The sequence below is a fragment of the Pelobates fuscus genome, chromosome 10, assembly GCF_036172605.1.
Source record: "Pelobates fuscus isolate aPelFus1 chromosome 10, aPelFus1.pri, whole genome shotgun sequence".
In the NCBI taxonomy this organism is placed as follows: Eukaryota; Metazoa; Chordata; class Amphibia; order Anura; family Pelobatidae; genus Pelobates; species Pelobates fuscus.
The window spans coordinates 150828758-150844026 of record NC_086326.1 but is presented as its reverse complement, the minus strand read 5'-3'; the positions used below and the strand labels follow the sequence as shown (position 1 = coordinate 150844026).

General features: G+C 43.1%; 1 protein-coding gene across 1 annotated transcript; it reads left to right on the top strand.

Moving 5' to 3' along the window:
- The first annotated feature begins 398 nt into the window (after window positions 1-398).
- LOC134575277 (nuclear factor 7, ovary-like) lies at window positions 399-2021 on the top strand. Its single transcript, XM_063434542.1, has one exon. The coding sequence runs from the start codon at window positions 408-410 to the stop codon at window positions 1977-1979; it is 1572 nt and encodes a 523-aa protein (XP_063290612.1). The 5' UTR covers window positions 399-407; the 3' UTR covers window positions 1980-2021.
- The last annotated feature ends 13248 nt before the right edge of the window (window positions 2022-15269 follow it).

Sequence of the window (15269 nt, the reverse complement as noted above, 5' to 3'; positions counted from 1 at the left end):
CTCTGTATTCCTGGCACTACAGTATCCCTTTAATAAATGTATGTATGGGCATTAAAAATAAAAAGCTAAGAACATACTACTATTAAAGAACAGCAAGGATTGTCTATGGGGAAGCGTCCAATTAAATATATACACACAGTGAATGAAGTATAAAAACATTTCAGTGTTATTCACTATTTTGTTTAACTTTATCTATTTATTTTTTTGGTCTAATTGTAGGCGTTTTGATGTCTGAGAGATGAACTTTTTATACCCTGTGTGTATCTTCCCTGTCTCTGCTATATAATGACTGGTTTTACAATGAATGGCACTGCTGTTAAAGAATCCTGCAGTTTGTATCATAAAGGGTTAACACTACTAATCTCTCGTAAGCGCGGGAGATTTATATCTTCTTCCTTCTTCCAGTCATGGCGTCTGCTGATCTGAGAGACGAGCTGACCTGCTCCATCTGTCTGAGTATTTATACAGATCCTGTAACCCTGACATGTGGACACAGCTTCTGCCGGGTCTGTATTGGGGATGTGCTGGACACACAGGAGGGATCCGGAGCCTATAGGTGTCCTGAATGCAGAGCAGAGTTTCAGGAACGTCCGGCACTGGAGAAGAACAGGAAGCTGTGTAACATTGCCGAGCGTTTCCTATCTAATCACCCAGACCAGGGGCTGATGATTCTTTGTACATACTGCATTAACAACCCTGAACCAGCTGCTAAAACATGTCTGATGTGTGAAGCTTCTCTGTGTGAAAACCACCTGAAGGTCCACAGTAAGTCACCAGAACACGTCTTATTGGAACCCACAACTTCCTTGCAAAACAGAAAATGTTCCACTCATAAAGAGATCCTAAAATACTACTGCTCTGTAGATGCTACCTGCATCTGTGTTTCATGCTGCTTAATTGGAGAGCACAAGGGTCACCAGATAGAGACCCTGAGCGAGGCGTCCGAGAAGAAGGGGATGAAGCTGAGAAATATTCTGCAGAAACTGACCTCAAGAAGAGAGGAGACTGAGAAAAGAGTCCAGAGTCTGCAGGAGCACAGAAAGGCAGTGCAGGCAAGTGCAGGCAGCATAGCAGAGCAAGTTACTGCATTAATTATGGACATCAGAAAACAGCTGGAAGCCCTGGAGAAGCGAGTCCTGAGTGAGATCTCCAGGCAGAAAGAGCAGGTCTCACTCCGAGTCTCAGATCTAATCCGGAAGCTGGAAATAAAGAAGGAGGATCTGTCCAGGGAGATGGGTCACATCGAGGAGCTGTGCAACACGACGGACCCATTAACTGTCTTACAAGGATGGAAATCCCATAACACTGACATTTTGGATGTTGAGGCAGAAGGTAATAAGCAGGCCCATGCTGTAGGAGACATGGATGTAAATCTGATCACAGAGACCTTACACACAGGTTTAGATGTTATTGTATCTAAAGTAAAGAGACGGCGCCATCCTCTGGAGGCTTCAGACATATTACTGGATGTGAACACCGCTGAAAGATATGTTACTGTATCACATGACTTGAAAACTGCCTCCTCTTCAGAAACAATAAAGGATTATCCAGATACCCCAGAAAGATTTCTAGATTATGATCAGGTGTTAAGCACCAGGAGTTTCTCCTCAGGCCGACATTACTGGGAAGTGGAGTGCAGTGATTTAGGGCAATGGTGTGTAGGGGTGACATATCCCAGTATAGAGAGGGAGGGAGATCAGTCATGGATTGGGGGTAATAACAAGTCCTGGGGATTATGGAGATTTGAAAGTAGGAGCTATTCTGTAAGCCATGACAAAAAAAGGATCTCTTTACCTCGTATCCCTACCTGTCTGCGATTTGGAATATACCTGGATTATGTGGCTGGACGGATCTCCTTCTATGAGCTTTGTGACCCAATCAGACACTTACACACCTTCACTGCCACCTTCACTGAGCCGCTTCATGCTGGGTTTAGTGTAATAGAGAAGGCTTGGGTGAAGATCAGAAGCCAGGATTAATTATTTCTGATATTACCGGCTCATGGAAAGGTATCTAATTGGGTCCAAAGACAGCCAATGGTAACTGGAAATCTGCTCCCAAACTGAAAAGGGTTTATTAACAAAACACTTAATTGTAGTAAACTCTAAACATAATGTAGGCTAAAATAGATGATTTGTAAAATGTAAATCTGATTTTCAGTTCTTTATAATAAAGCCGTTAGTATAGTCATTTATATTGTGTACAGTCCAGTCATGTATATGTACGCACCACAACCTAAATTGTACATCATTATTTCGTACACCTGTATAGATTTGTTATCTAAATCGCGTTTGCAAATAATTTATAAACAGATTAAATATAAGAGGACCCAGGCCAAACCTGGAGATGCTACACTTTCCCCTATTGTCCAAATTGAACATTTTACTGTCTGTATCCTACCTGTAAACCAATATGAAATCCATTTTCATCTAAAACCATTTCTGTGTGGAACTGTATCATAGGCCATCTACTACAACACTCTGATCTATATTTATGCCGCTTCTTCGTAGAAAGGAATCAAGTTAGTTTGATTTGTCCTTTTTAAAACAAGTTGATTCACTGCAATAATTATTTTCAAAATACATTTCTGAATATTATAACATTTTAAAAACTTTTTGCAACCATGGATGCAGGGCCGGTCCGCCCTGGGTGCCACTTACTAGAGGGGTGCCCAGGGCAGACTGCAATGCCCCTCCTGCCGTGATTGCCGAGACCGGCGGTCTGCAGCTCCGCAATGTGCAGAGCTGCAGACCATGGATCTCGCGTGCACTGCCCAATCAGAGCGTTGCTGTGGGTTACCACGGCAACGCTCTGATTGGGTCTCGCAAGATCCATGGTCTGACCGGAAATGAGGGCCACCGGACCACCAGGGACCCCACCGGACCACCAGGGATTTAAGGTAATTTTTTTAATCACCCCCCTCCATCTCACAATCACCCCCCCTCTCACAATCACCCCCCCTCTCCTCATCACCCCTCTCACAATCACCCCCCCTCTCCTCATCACCCCTCTCACAATCACCCCCCCCTCCTCATCTCGACTTTTTTTTTATTTATTATCCGTGCCACATTTTTTTATAAAGGTTAGTACCAATCACGACATGTTTCATTTAACATATTTAACACAGTATTGATGTATTTTATTGTCTCTCATGTAATTTACAAACTTAAAAATGGGAGGTGAAAGGGCCTCATAAGTGGAATAGCCTAGGGCCTCTTTTCATCTAAATCCGGCCCTGCACGGATGGTTTTCTGACAGACTGGGATTTTGATGACTTTTTAATTATGAAAACCACATCTGCTTTACACCAATATTTTGTTAAGATTCCTGAAAGAAAAGAATCAATAAAAACGATGTCCTGGCTATTTTAACAGTAAGCTTACTTTGAAAGTAGTGGTGGGCTTAACAACATATGGCCATATGGTGGAACCAAATCCCCATATTTATACTTAGTTAGGCATTTTAGTAGCCTTCTTTGTTTTTTGTATTTTTGTAGTCTGAGTGCGCTGTACTATTTTCTCATTCATGAAATTTTGGTCACAGCGGCAGCACCTTTCATGCAAAATTCAGGTCTCGGGAGTGCCCCCTATCCTTTCTCTGTTTATACTATATTTGGAGTCCAGACCAGATTCCTTAGGGGTTAAGCACCCCGCCCAGGCCCCCCCAGCTTCAGAGTCTCCTTTAGAGGTGGCCACAGGTGTGTATATTAAGGAGGAGTTTGTCATTAGTCAAGTCACTTTTATTATTTTTTCCAGTGAACACAGTCATCTGCATTAGTGAGTATACTCATTTTCAGCACTAACACATTAATTATTTAGTTTTAACACTGCTTTTAATTGCTTTCATCACTTTTGTTTGTATACTCACTATGCTCTTACTAGTATTTAACACTATTTTATTTATGACACTATTACTATTTATTTGTCTCCCACATTGTAGTGTAGGACCCACCGATAATGGGGTACTTTGAAAGTAGTGGTGGGCTTAACAACATATGGCCATATGGTGGAACCAAATCCCCATATTTATACTTAGTTAGGCATTTTAGTAGCCTTCTTTTTTTTTTGTATTTTTGTAGTCTGAGTGCGCTGCACTATTTTCTCATTCATAAAAACGATGTCCTGGCTATTTTAACAATAAGCTCTTCATCTATTTGTGGGTGAATACCATCTGGCAAAAGGCCTCTATGTACCTTACCTTTATGTAACTTTGAGTACTTTTTCCTTTCTCAGCCAAGCAACGGTTTACGGTAATCTTTTTTTTTAACAGTGATTAAATTATATCTACAACCATTGGTTCTTCCTTGTTATATACTGAATTGAAAAAGTATACAAATTGTCGGCATTTTCTTGATCCTCACTAAATAAGGAAAGCACCTGAGTCTAGACGTTTATCTGTGTGATGGCCCCCTGTTACTTCTGAAATACAAGGCGTCCGCTCTGGTCCTTCTGTAATGGACATTCTTATTGTGGAATGTAATCATTTTATTCATCACTAAACTCAATTAAGGAAGCAGTAGGGATTTTATCAGAGAATGCATTGAAAGAGCTAGGCTGTTCACTAGTTCTCAATGGAGTACAATCAGTTAAAGTAGTTGCAGTTTCTTTAATGACAGCACCATCTTAAAGCTGAGCTGCATCTGTTGCCTCTGGATATTCTATGATGACTGTACATTTGATCAGGACATGATTTGTTTGGACCATCTCCAAGTCCCATTTTTCTGTTTAACTTGACGAATGGCCCAGATAAACTGTCCAGAACAATAGCAACACTTTGCTGGGAAATGGTTTGTGATTTGGCCTTTGTAACATATACTAAGATTTTATCTCACAAAAAGTGTTTGGTAGGGGAAGGGTTAATAAATAATATTGTGCTGGCATTGTGAGATTAAGGGGCCACCAACGAATCTATAACGTTGCTGCCTGTCACAGATCTCTCCTTGGTAGATAGTGGTTCCACAATGGCTCAGTATAAATGAAAAATCCTGATAACAAGAACTTCAAAGGCTCTCACGACATATAATGCCTGGAGAGTGCTGCCCTCGGTGTATATATAACACCAGAGTGTCCGTCTATGCAAGTACCCTGTAGGTGAGTATTAATGGCATAGGCAGCACAGCAGGCAATGTTCTCTTTGGAATATAATGTACAGGAAGTGGAGCGATATAGAGTAGATAAGCCCCTATCACCAAACAAAATAAATTTATACTTAGACTTTGCTGGATGGGACTCAAATTTCATATAAAACATGCAAAAAAGAAAAATCAACAAGAGATCATAGTACAGATCTGCATGGATTGGTATAGATTCAAATACGTGTATATGATATAAAAATAACAATTTATTGTGTACAATTTATAAAAAGCAACTAAAATACAACTAAATAGCAGTGTAAACAAATTCCTGCTTACTGGAAACGGTGGTGAGCATAACGGTATATGTTCCCGTTTGCTCACAGCAAGACTGTCCCACACTGGGTGATGTCTCCTGAATCACAGGGGTTGGATGGAGCTCCTGTTGTGAAGTTCGGGTCGGCAGGTAAGTATAAACTTGTTCCCTCTTCCGTATTCCCGGCTCGTGTTTAGGCTCCGCCTCCTCTTTTACGTGATTACGTGGCTGTCTACGCGTTTCGCCGTTCTCGGACGGCTTCGTCAGGACGTAATGCGCTGGAGTCAGTCTTCACTGATACGAGTTTTTATACGATCAATCTAATGCCTAATTGGCTTCGTTTTTTTTTTTTCTCTCAGTCCACATTTGCATATATATGGTGTCCCAGACAGATCAATTGGATTAGCAAGCACATCCTATTTTGAATGGAAGGCTGCTTTTCCCTAGTCTCTTATGGGAATTTAACTCCTTATGTACTAATATCTTAAAGAGTATTTATATTTCTTATGTTACACATATAAACTGATTCACATATTTAAAAAAAGATTAATTTAAAACAAAATATTTATACACAGTCAATAAAAATATAATTATATTTACAATTCAGCACACGTTATATGAATTTCTTTTTTACTGCAGCATATTTTCCTTTTGCTACATATCTTATAGAGAAAGAGAAAACAAGAGTACATATGTTAATACTATTAAACTTTCAATCTATTTTCTTTTTTTTGACAAATAGTTTTCTTTCTTATTCTTATATGATCTCCTATAAGGAGAAAAAGAATCAAAAGGCAATATCTAACTTTCAACATGATCATTGATATTCCACCATTGTGTTTCCTTTTACCATATCGTGATCTGGTTAACACATCGTGATCTAGCTCCATTACCTTCATACACTCTTAAAGTGATATAATAGAATCTCATCAGCCTATACTACATATAGAAATTGGATATATATCAATTTATAACCCTCAGGAATCTAAGAAATGACAGATCTCGAAATCATTATTTAGTCCGTTAGGAATTGGGGTATTAAGTTCAAATATCCACCTCATCTCCATTCGGCCTAGATTTTGAATCGGATTGCCTCCTCTCCAATTCTTATTCATCTGTTGGATTCCCATAAATTCCAAAAGGGGAAGGATCAGAATTGTGGAACTCTTCAAAATGTAGGGAGACTTGATGTTGTTGGAATTTTCTCCTAATGTTATATGCGTGTTCACAGATTCTAATTCTCAATTGCCTGGTGGTTCTGCCTATGTATCTTAGGCCACAGGGACACTTTAACATGTATATTACATTTTGGGTTTAACAGGTTATGAGTTCTTTTACCTTATGTGTCTTGCTATTTACTATGAACTCCTTAATGCACTGTTTATCACTTTTTGTATTGCGACAGGCATTACAGTTGCCACATCTAAAGAAACCCTTTAATTGGTTCAAAAATTAGGTTTAACTGTATTTTTATCTTGGATATTATCTGTCAAGATTCTTTTCATGTTCTTGACACCTCTATGGACAATTCTAGGATTGGGGGGTAAGAATGTTGCCAGAATTGGATCTTTAAGTAACCAGTGCCAATGTTCAGAAATTATCTTTCTGACTTGATTGTTCTGGTATCCCGAGAATTGGCAGATGAATGGACACTATGCTGTGTGTGGGTGGAAGGCTGGAGTGGGTTCTAGTGATCCATGATGGGTAACGAGGTAATAAGTGGATCCTATGTACACTGTCAGTATGTGAGAACCATTTCACTATGCTGTGTGTGGGTGGGAGCCTGGAGTGGGTTCTAGTGATCCATGATGGGGTAACGAGGTAATAAGTGGATCCTATGTACACTGTCAGTATGTGAGAACCATTTCACTATGCTGTATGTGGGTGGAAGGCTGAGTGGGTTCTAGTGATCCATGATGGAGTAACGAGGTAATAAGTGGATCCTATGTACACTGTCAGTATGTGAGAACCATTTCACTATGCTCTGTGTGGGTGGGAGCCTGGAGTGGGTTCTAGTGATCCATGATGGGGTAACGAGGTAATAAGTGGATCCTATGTACACTGTCAGTATGTGAGAACCATTTCACTATGCTGTGTGTGGGTGGGAGCCTGGAGTGGGTTCTAGTGATCCATGATGGGTAACGAGGTAATAAGTGGATCCTATGTATACTGTCAGTATGTGAGAACCATTTCACTATGCTGTGTGTGGGTGGGAGGCTGGAGTGGGTTCTAGTGATCCATGATGGGGTAACGAGGTAATAAGTGGATCCTATGTATACTGTCAGTATGTGAGAACCATTTCACTATGCTGTGTGTGGGTGGGAGCCTGGAGTGGGTTCTAGTGATCCATGATGGGGTAACGAGGTAATAAGTGGATCCTATGTATACTGTCAGTATGTGAGAACCATTTCACTATGCTGTGTGTGGGTGGGAGCCTGGAGTGGGTTCTAATGATCCATGATGGGGTAACGAGGTAATAAGTGGATCCTATGTACACTGTCAGTATGTGAGAACCATTTCACTATGCTGTGTGTGGGTGGGAGCCTGGAGTGGGTTCTAGTGATCCATGATGGGTAACGAGGTAATAAGTGGATCCTATGTATACTGTCAGTATGTGAGAACCATTTCACTATGCTGTGTGTGGGTGGGAGGCTGGAGTGGGTTCTAGTGATCCATGATGGGGTAACGAGGTAATAAGTGGATCCTATGTATACTGTCAGTATGTGAGAACCATTTCACTATGCTGTGTGTGGGTGGGAGCCTGGAGTGGGTTCTAGTGATCCATGATGGGGTAACGAGGTAATAAGTGGATCCTATGTACACTGTCAGTATGTGAGAACCATTTCACTATGCTTTGTGTGGGTGGGAGGCTGGAGTGGGTTCTAGTGATCCATGATGGGGTAACGAGGTAATAAGTGGATCCTATGTACACTGTCAGTATGTGAGAACCATTTCACAATGCTGTATGTGGGTGGGAGGCTGGAGTGGGTTCTAGTGATCCATGATGGGGTAACGAGGTAATAAGTGGATCCTATGTATACTGTCAGTATGTGAGAACCATTTCACTATGCTGTGTGTGGGTGGGAGCCTGGAGTGGGTTCTAGTGATCCATGATGGGTAACGAGGTAATAAGTAGATCCTATGTATACTGTCAGTATGTGAGAACCATTTCACTATGCTGTGTGTGGGTGGGAGCCTGGAGTGGGTTCTAGTGATCCATGATGGGGTAACGAGGTAATAAGTGGATCCTATGTACACTGTCAGTATGTGAGAACCATTTCACAATGCTGTATGTGGGTGGGAGGCTGGAGTGGGTTCTAGTGATCCATGATGGGGTAACGAGGTAATAAGTGGATCCTATGTACACTGTCAGTATGTGAGAACCATTTCACTATGCTGTGTGTGAGTGGGAGCCTGGAGTGGGTTCTAGTGATCCATGATGGGTAACGAGGTAATAAGTGCATCCTATGTATACTGTCAGTATGTGAGAACCATTTCAATATGCTGTGTGTGGGTGGGAGGCTGGAGTGGGTTCTAGTGATCCATGATGGGGTAACAAGGTAATAAGTGGATCCTATGTATACTGTCAGTATGTGAGAACCATTTCACTATGCTGTGTGTGGGTGGGAGCCTGGAGTGGGTTCTAGTGATTCATGATGGGGTAACAAGGTAATAAGTGGATCCTATGTATACTGTCAGTATGTGAGAACCATTTCACTATGCTGTGTGTGGGTGGAAGGCTGGAGTGGGTTCTAGTGATCCATGATGGGGTAACGAGGTAATAAGTGGATCCTATGTACACTGTCAGTATGTGAGAACCATTTCACTATGCTGTGTGTGGGTGGAAGGCTGGAGTGGGTTCTAGTGATCCATGATGGGGTAACGAGGTAATAAGTGGATCCTATGTACACTGTCAGTATGTGAGAACCATTTCACTATGCTGTGTGTGGGTGGAAGGCTGGAGTGGGTTCTAGTGATCCATGATGGGTAACGAGGTAATAAGTGCATCCTATGTATACTGTCAGTATGTGAGAACCATTTCACTATGCTGTGTGTGGGTGGGAGGCTGGAGTGGGTTCTAGTGATCCATGATGGGGTAACGAGGTAATAAGTGGATCCTATGTATACTGTCAGTATGTGAGAACCATTTCACTATGCTGTGTGTGGGTGGGAGCCTGGAGTGGGTTCTAGTGATCCATGATGGGGTAACGAGGTAATAAGTGGATCCTATGTACACTGTCAGTATGTGAGAACCATTTCACTATGCTGTATGTGGGTGGAAGGCTGAGTGGGTTCTAGTGATCCATGATAGGGTAACGAGGTAATAAGTGGATCCTATGTATACTGTCAGTATGTGAGAACCATTTCACTATGCTGTATGTGGGTGGGAGGATGGAGTGGGTTCTAGTGATCCATGATGGGGTAACGAGGTAATAAGTGGATCCTATGTATACTGTCAGTATGTGAGAACCATCTCACTATGCTGTGTGTGGGTGGGAGCCTGGAGTGGGTTCTAGTGATCCATGATGGGGTACCGAGATAATAAGTGGATCCTATGTATACTGTCAGTATGTGAGAACCATTTCACTATGCTGTGTGTGGGTGGAAGGCTGGAGTGGGTTCTAGTGATCCATGATGGGGTAACGAGGTAATAAGTGGATCCTATGTACACTGTCAGTATGTGAGAACCATTTCACTATGCTGTATGTGGGTGGAAGGCTGAGTGGGTTCTAGTGATCCATGATGGGGTAACGAGGTAATAAGTGGATCCTATGTACACTGTCAGTATGTGAGAACCATTTCACTATGCTGTGTGTGGGTGGGAGCCTGGAGTGGGTTCTAGTGATCCATGATGGGTAACGAGGTAATAAGTGGATCCTATGTATACTGTCAGTATGTGAGAACCATTTCACTATGCTGTGTGTGGGTGGGAGGCTGGAGTGGGTTCTAGTGATCCATGATGGGGTAACGAGGTAATAAGTGGATCCTATGTATACTGTCAGTATGTGAGAACCATTTCACTATGCTGTGTGTGGGTGGGAGCCTGGAGTGGGTTCTAGTGATCCATGATGGGGTAACGAGGTAATAAGTGGATCCTATGTATACTGTCAGTATGTGAGAACCATTTCACTATGCTGTGTGTGGGTGGGAGCCTGGAGTGGGTTCTAGTGATCCATGATGGGGTAACGAGGTAATAAGTGGATCCTATGTACACTGTCAGTATGTGAGAACCATTTCACTATGCTGTGTGTGGGTGGGAGCCTGGAGTGGGTTCTAGTGATCCATGATGGGGTAACGAGGTAATAAGTGGATCCTATGTACATTGTCAGTATGTGAGAACCATTTCACTATGCTGTGTGTGGGTGGAAGGCTGAGTGGGTTCTAGTGATCCATGATGGGTAACGAGGTAATAAGTGGATCCTATGTATACTGTCAGTATGTGAGAACCATTTCACTATGCTGTGTGTGGGTGGGAGCCTGGAGTGGGTTCTAGTGATCCATGATGGGTAACGAGGTAATAAGTGGATCCTATGTATACTGTCAGTATGTGAGAACCATTTCACTATGCTGTGTGTGGGTGGGAGGCTGGAGTGGGTTCTAGTGATCCATGATGGGGTAACGAGGTAATAAGTGGATCCTATGTATACTGTCAGTATGTGAGAACCATTTCACTATGCTGTGTGTGGGTGGGAGCCTGGAGTGGGTTCTAGTGATCCATGATGGGGTATGGAGGTAATAAGTGGATCCTATGTACACTGTCAGTATGTGAGAACCATTTCACTATGCTTTGTGTGGGTGGGAGGCTGGAGTGGGTTCTAGTGATCCATGATGGGGTAACGAGGTAATAAGTGGATCCTATGTACACTGTCAGTATGTGAGAACCATTTCACAATGCTGTATGTGGGTGGGAGGCTGGAGTGGGTTCTAGTGATCCATGATGGGGTAACGAGGTAATAAGTGGATCCTATGTATACTGTCAGTATGTGAGAACCATTTCACTATGCTGTGTGTGGGTGGGAGCCTGGAGTGGGTTCTAGTGATCCATGATGGGGTAACGAGGTAATAAGTGGATCCTATGTATACTGTCAGTATGTGAGAACCATTTCACTATGCTGTGTGTGAGTGGGAGCCTGGAGTGGGTTCTAGTGATCCATGATGGGTAACGAGGTAATAAGTGCATCCTATGTATACTGTCAGTATGTGAGAACCATTTCAATATGCTGTGTGTGGGTGGGAGGCTGGAGTGGGTTCTAGTGATCCATGATGGGGTAACAAGGTAATAAGTGGATCCTATGTATACTGTCAGTATGTGAGAACCATTTCACTATGCTGTGTGTGGGTGGGAGCCTGGAGTGGGTTCTAGTGATCCATGATGGGGTAACAAGGTAATAAGTGGATCCTATGTATACTGTCAGTATGTGAGAACCATTTCACTATGCTGTGTGTGGGTGGAAGGCTGGAGTGGGTTCTAGTGATCCATGATGGGGTAACGAGGTAATAAGTGGATCCTATGTACACTGTCAGTATGTGAGAACCATTTCACTATGCTGTGTGTGGGTGGAAGGCTGGAGTGGGTTCTAGTGATCCATGATGGGGTAACGAGGTAATAAGTGGATCCTATGTACACTGTCAGTATGTGAGAACCATTTCACTATGCTGTGTGTGGGTGGAAGGCTGGAGTGGGTTCTAGTGATCCATGATGGGTAACGAGGTAATAAGTGCATCCTATGTATACTGTCAGTATGTGAGAACCATTTCACTATGCTGTGTGTGGGTGGGAGGCTGGAGTGGGTTCTAGTGATCCATGATGGGGTAACGAGGTAATAAGTGGATCCTATGTATACTGTCAGTATGTGAGAACCATTTCACTATGCTGTGTGTGGGTGGGAGCCTGGAGTGGGTTCTAGTGATCCTTGATGGGGTAACGAGGTAATAAGTGGATCCTATGTACACTGTCAGTATGTGAGAACCATTTCACTATGCTGTATGTGGGTGGGAGGCTGGAGTGGGTTCTAGTGATCCATGATGGGGTAACGAGGTAATAAGTGGATCCTATGTATACTGTCAGTATGTGAGAACCATTTCACTATGCTGTGTGTGGGTGGAAGGCTGGAGTGGGTTCTAGTGATCCATGATGGGGTAACGAGGTAATAAGTGGATCCTATGTACACTGTCAGTATGTGAGAACCATTTCACTATGCTGTATGTGGGTGGAAGGCTGAGTGGGTTCTAGTGATCCATGATAGGGTAACGAGGTAATAAGTGGATCCTATGTATACTGTCAATATGTGAGAACCATTTCACTATGCTGTATGTGGGTGGGAGGATGGAGTGGGTTCTAGTGATCCATGATGGGGTAACGAGGTAATAAGTGGATCCTATGTATACTGTCAGTATGTGAGAACCATCTCACTATGCTGTGTGTGGGTGGGAGCCTGGAGTGGGTTCTAGTGATCCATGATGGGGTACCGAGATAATAAGTGGATCCTATGTATACTGTCAGTATGTGAGAACCATTTCACTATGCTGTGTGTGGGTGGAAGGCTGGAGTGGGTTCTAGTGATCCATGATGGAGTAACGAGATAATAAGTGGATCCTATGTACACTGTCAGTATGTGAGAACCATTTCACCATGCTGTGTGTGGGTGGGAGCCTGGAGTGGGTTCTAGTGATCCATGATGGGTAACGAGGTAATAAGTGGATCCTATGTATACTGTCAGTATGTGAGAACCATTTCACTATGCTGTGTGTGGGTGGGAGGCTGGAGTGGGTTCTAGTGATCCATGATGGGGTAACGAGGTAATAAGTGGATCCTATGTATACTGTCAGTATGTGAGAACCATTTCACTATGCTGTGTGTGGGTGGGAGCCTGGAGTGGGTTCTAGTGATCCATGATGGGGTAACGAGGTAATAAGTGGATCCTATGTACACTGTCAGTATGTGAGAACCATTTCACTATGCTGTGTGTGGGTGGGAGGCTGGAGTGGGTTCTAGTGATCCATGATGGGTAACGAGGTAATAAGTGGATCCTATGTATACTGTCAGTATGTGAGAACCATTTCACTATGCTGTGTGTGGGTGGGAGCCTGGAGTGGGTTCTAGTGATCCATGATGGGTAACGAGGTAATAAGTGGATCCTATGTACACTGTCAGTATGTGAGAACCATTTCACTATGCTGTATGTGGGTGGGAGGCTGCAGTGGGTTCTAGTGATCCATGATGGGGTAACGAGGTAATAAGTGGATCCTATGTATACTGTCAGTATGTGAGAACCATTTCACTATGCTGTGTGTGGGTGGAAGGCTGGAGTGGGTTCTAGTGATCCATGATGGGGTAACGAGGTAATAAGTGGATCCTATGTACACTGTCAGTATGTGAGAACCATTTCACTATGCTGTATGTGGGTGGAAGGCTGAGTGGGTTCTAGTGATCCATGATGGGGTAACGAGGTAATAAGTGGATCCTATGTACACTGTCAGTATGTGAGAACCATTTCACTATGCTGTGTGTGGGTGGGAGGCTGGAGTGGGTTCTAGTGATCCATGATGGGGTAACGAGGTAATAAGTGGATCCTATGTATACTGTCAGTATGTGAGAACCATTTCACTATGCTGTGTGTGGGTGGGAGGCTGAGTGGGTTCTAGTGATCCATGATGGGGTAATGAGGTAATAAGTGGATCCTATGTACACTGTCAGTATGTGAGAACCATTTCACTATGCTGTGTGTGGGTGGGAGGCTGGAGTGGGTTCTAGTGATCCATGATGGGGTAACGAGGTAATAAGTGGATCCTATGTATACTGTCAGTATGTGAGAACCATTTCACTATGCTGTGTGTGGGTGGAAGGCTGGAGTGGGTTCTAGTGATCCATGATGGGGTAACTAGGTAATAAGTGGATCCTATGTACACTGTCAGTATGTGAGAACCATTTCACTATGCGGTGTGTGGGTGGGAGGCTGGAGTGGGTTCTAGTGATCCATGATGGGGTAACGAGGTAATAAGTGGATCCTATGTACACTGTCAGTATGTGAGAACCATTTCACTATGCTGTGTGTGGGTGGAAGGCTGGAGTGGGTTCTAGTGATCCATGATGGGGTAACGAGGTAATAAGTGGATCCTATGTACACTGTCAGTATGTGAGAACCATTTCACTATGCTGTATGTGGGTGGAAGGCTGAGTGGGTTCTAGTGATCCATGATAGGGTAACGAGGTAATAAGTGGATCCTATGTATACTGTCAGTATGTGAGAACCATTTCACTATGCTGTGTGTGGGTGGGAGGCTGGAGTGGGTTCTAGTGATCCATGATGGGGTAACGAGGTAATAAGTGGATCCTATGTACACTGTCAGTATGTGAGAACCATTTCACTATGCTGTGTGTGGGTGGAAGGCTGGAGTGGGTTCTAGTGATCCATGATGGGGTAACGAGGTAATAAGTGGATCCTATGTACACTGTCAGTATGTGAGAACCATTTCACTATGCTGTGTGTGGGTGGAAGGCTGGAGTGGGTTCTAGTGATCCATGATGGGGTAACGAGGTAATAAGTGGATCCTATGTACACTGTCAGTATGTGAGAACCATTTCACAATGCTGTATGTGGGTGGAAGGCTGAGTTGGTTCTAGTGATCCATGATGGGGTAACTAGGTAATAAGTGGATCCTATGTACACTGTCAGTATGTGAGAACCATTTCACTATGCGGTGTGTGTGGGTGGAAGGCTGAGTGGGTTCTAGTGATCCATGATGGAATAACAAGGTAATAAATGGATCTTATTTATACTGTCAGTATGTGAGAACCATTTACATAGAAACATAGAATGTGACGGCAGATAAGAACCATTCTGCCCATCTAGTCTGCCCAGTTTTCTAACTACTTTCATT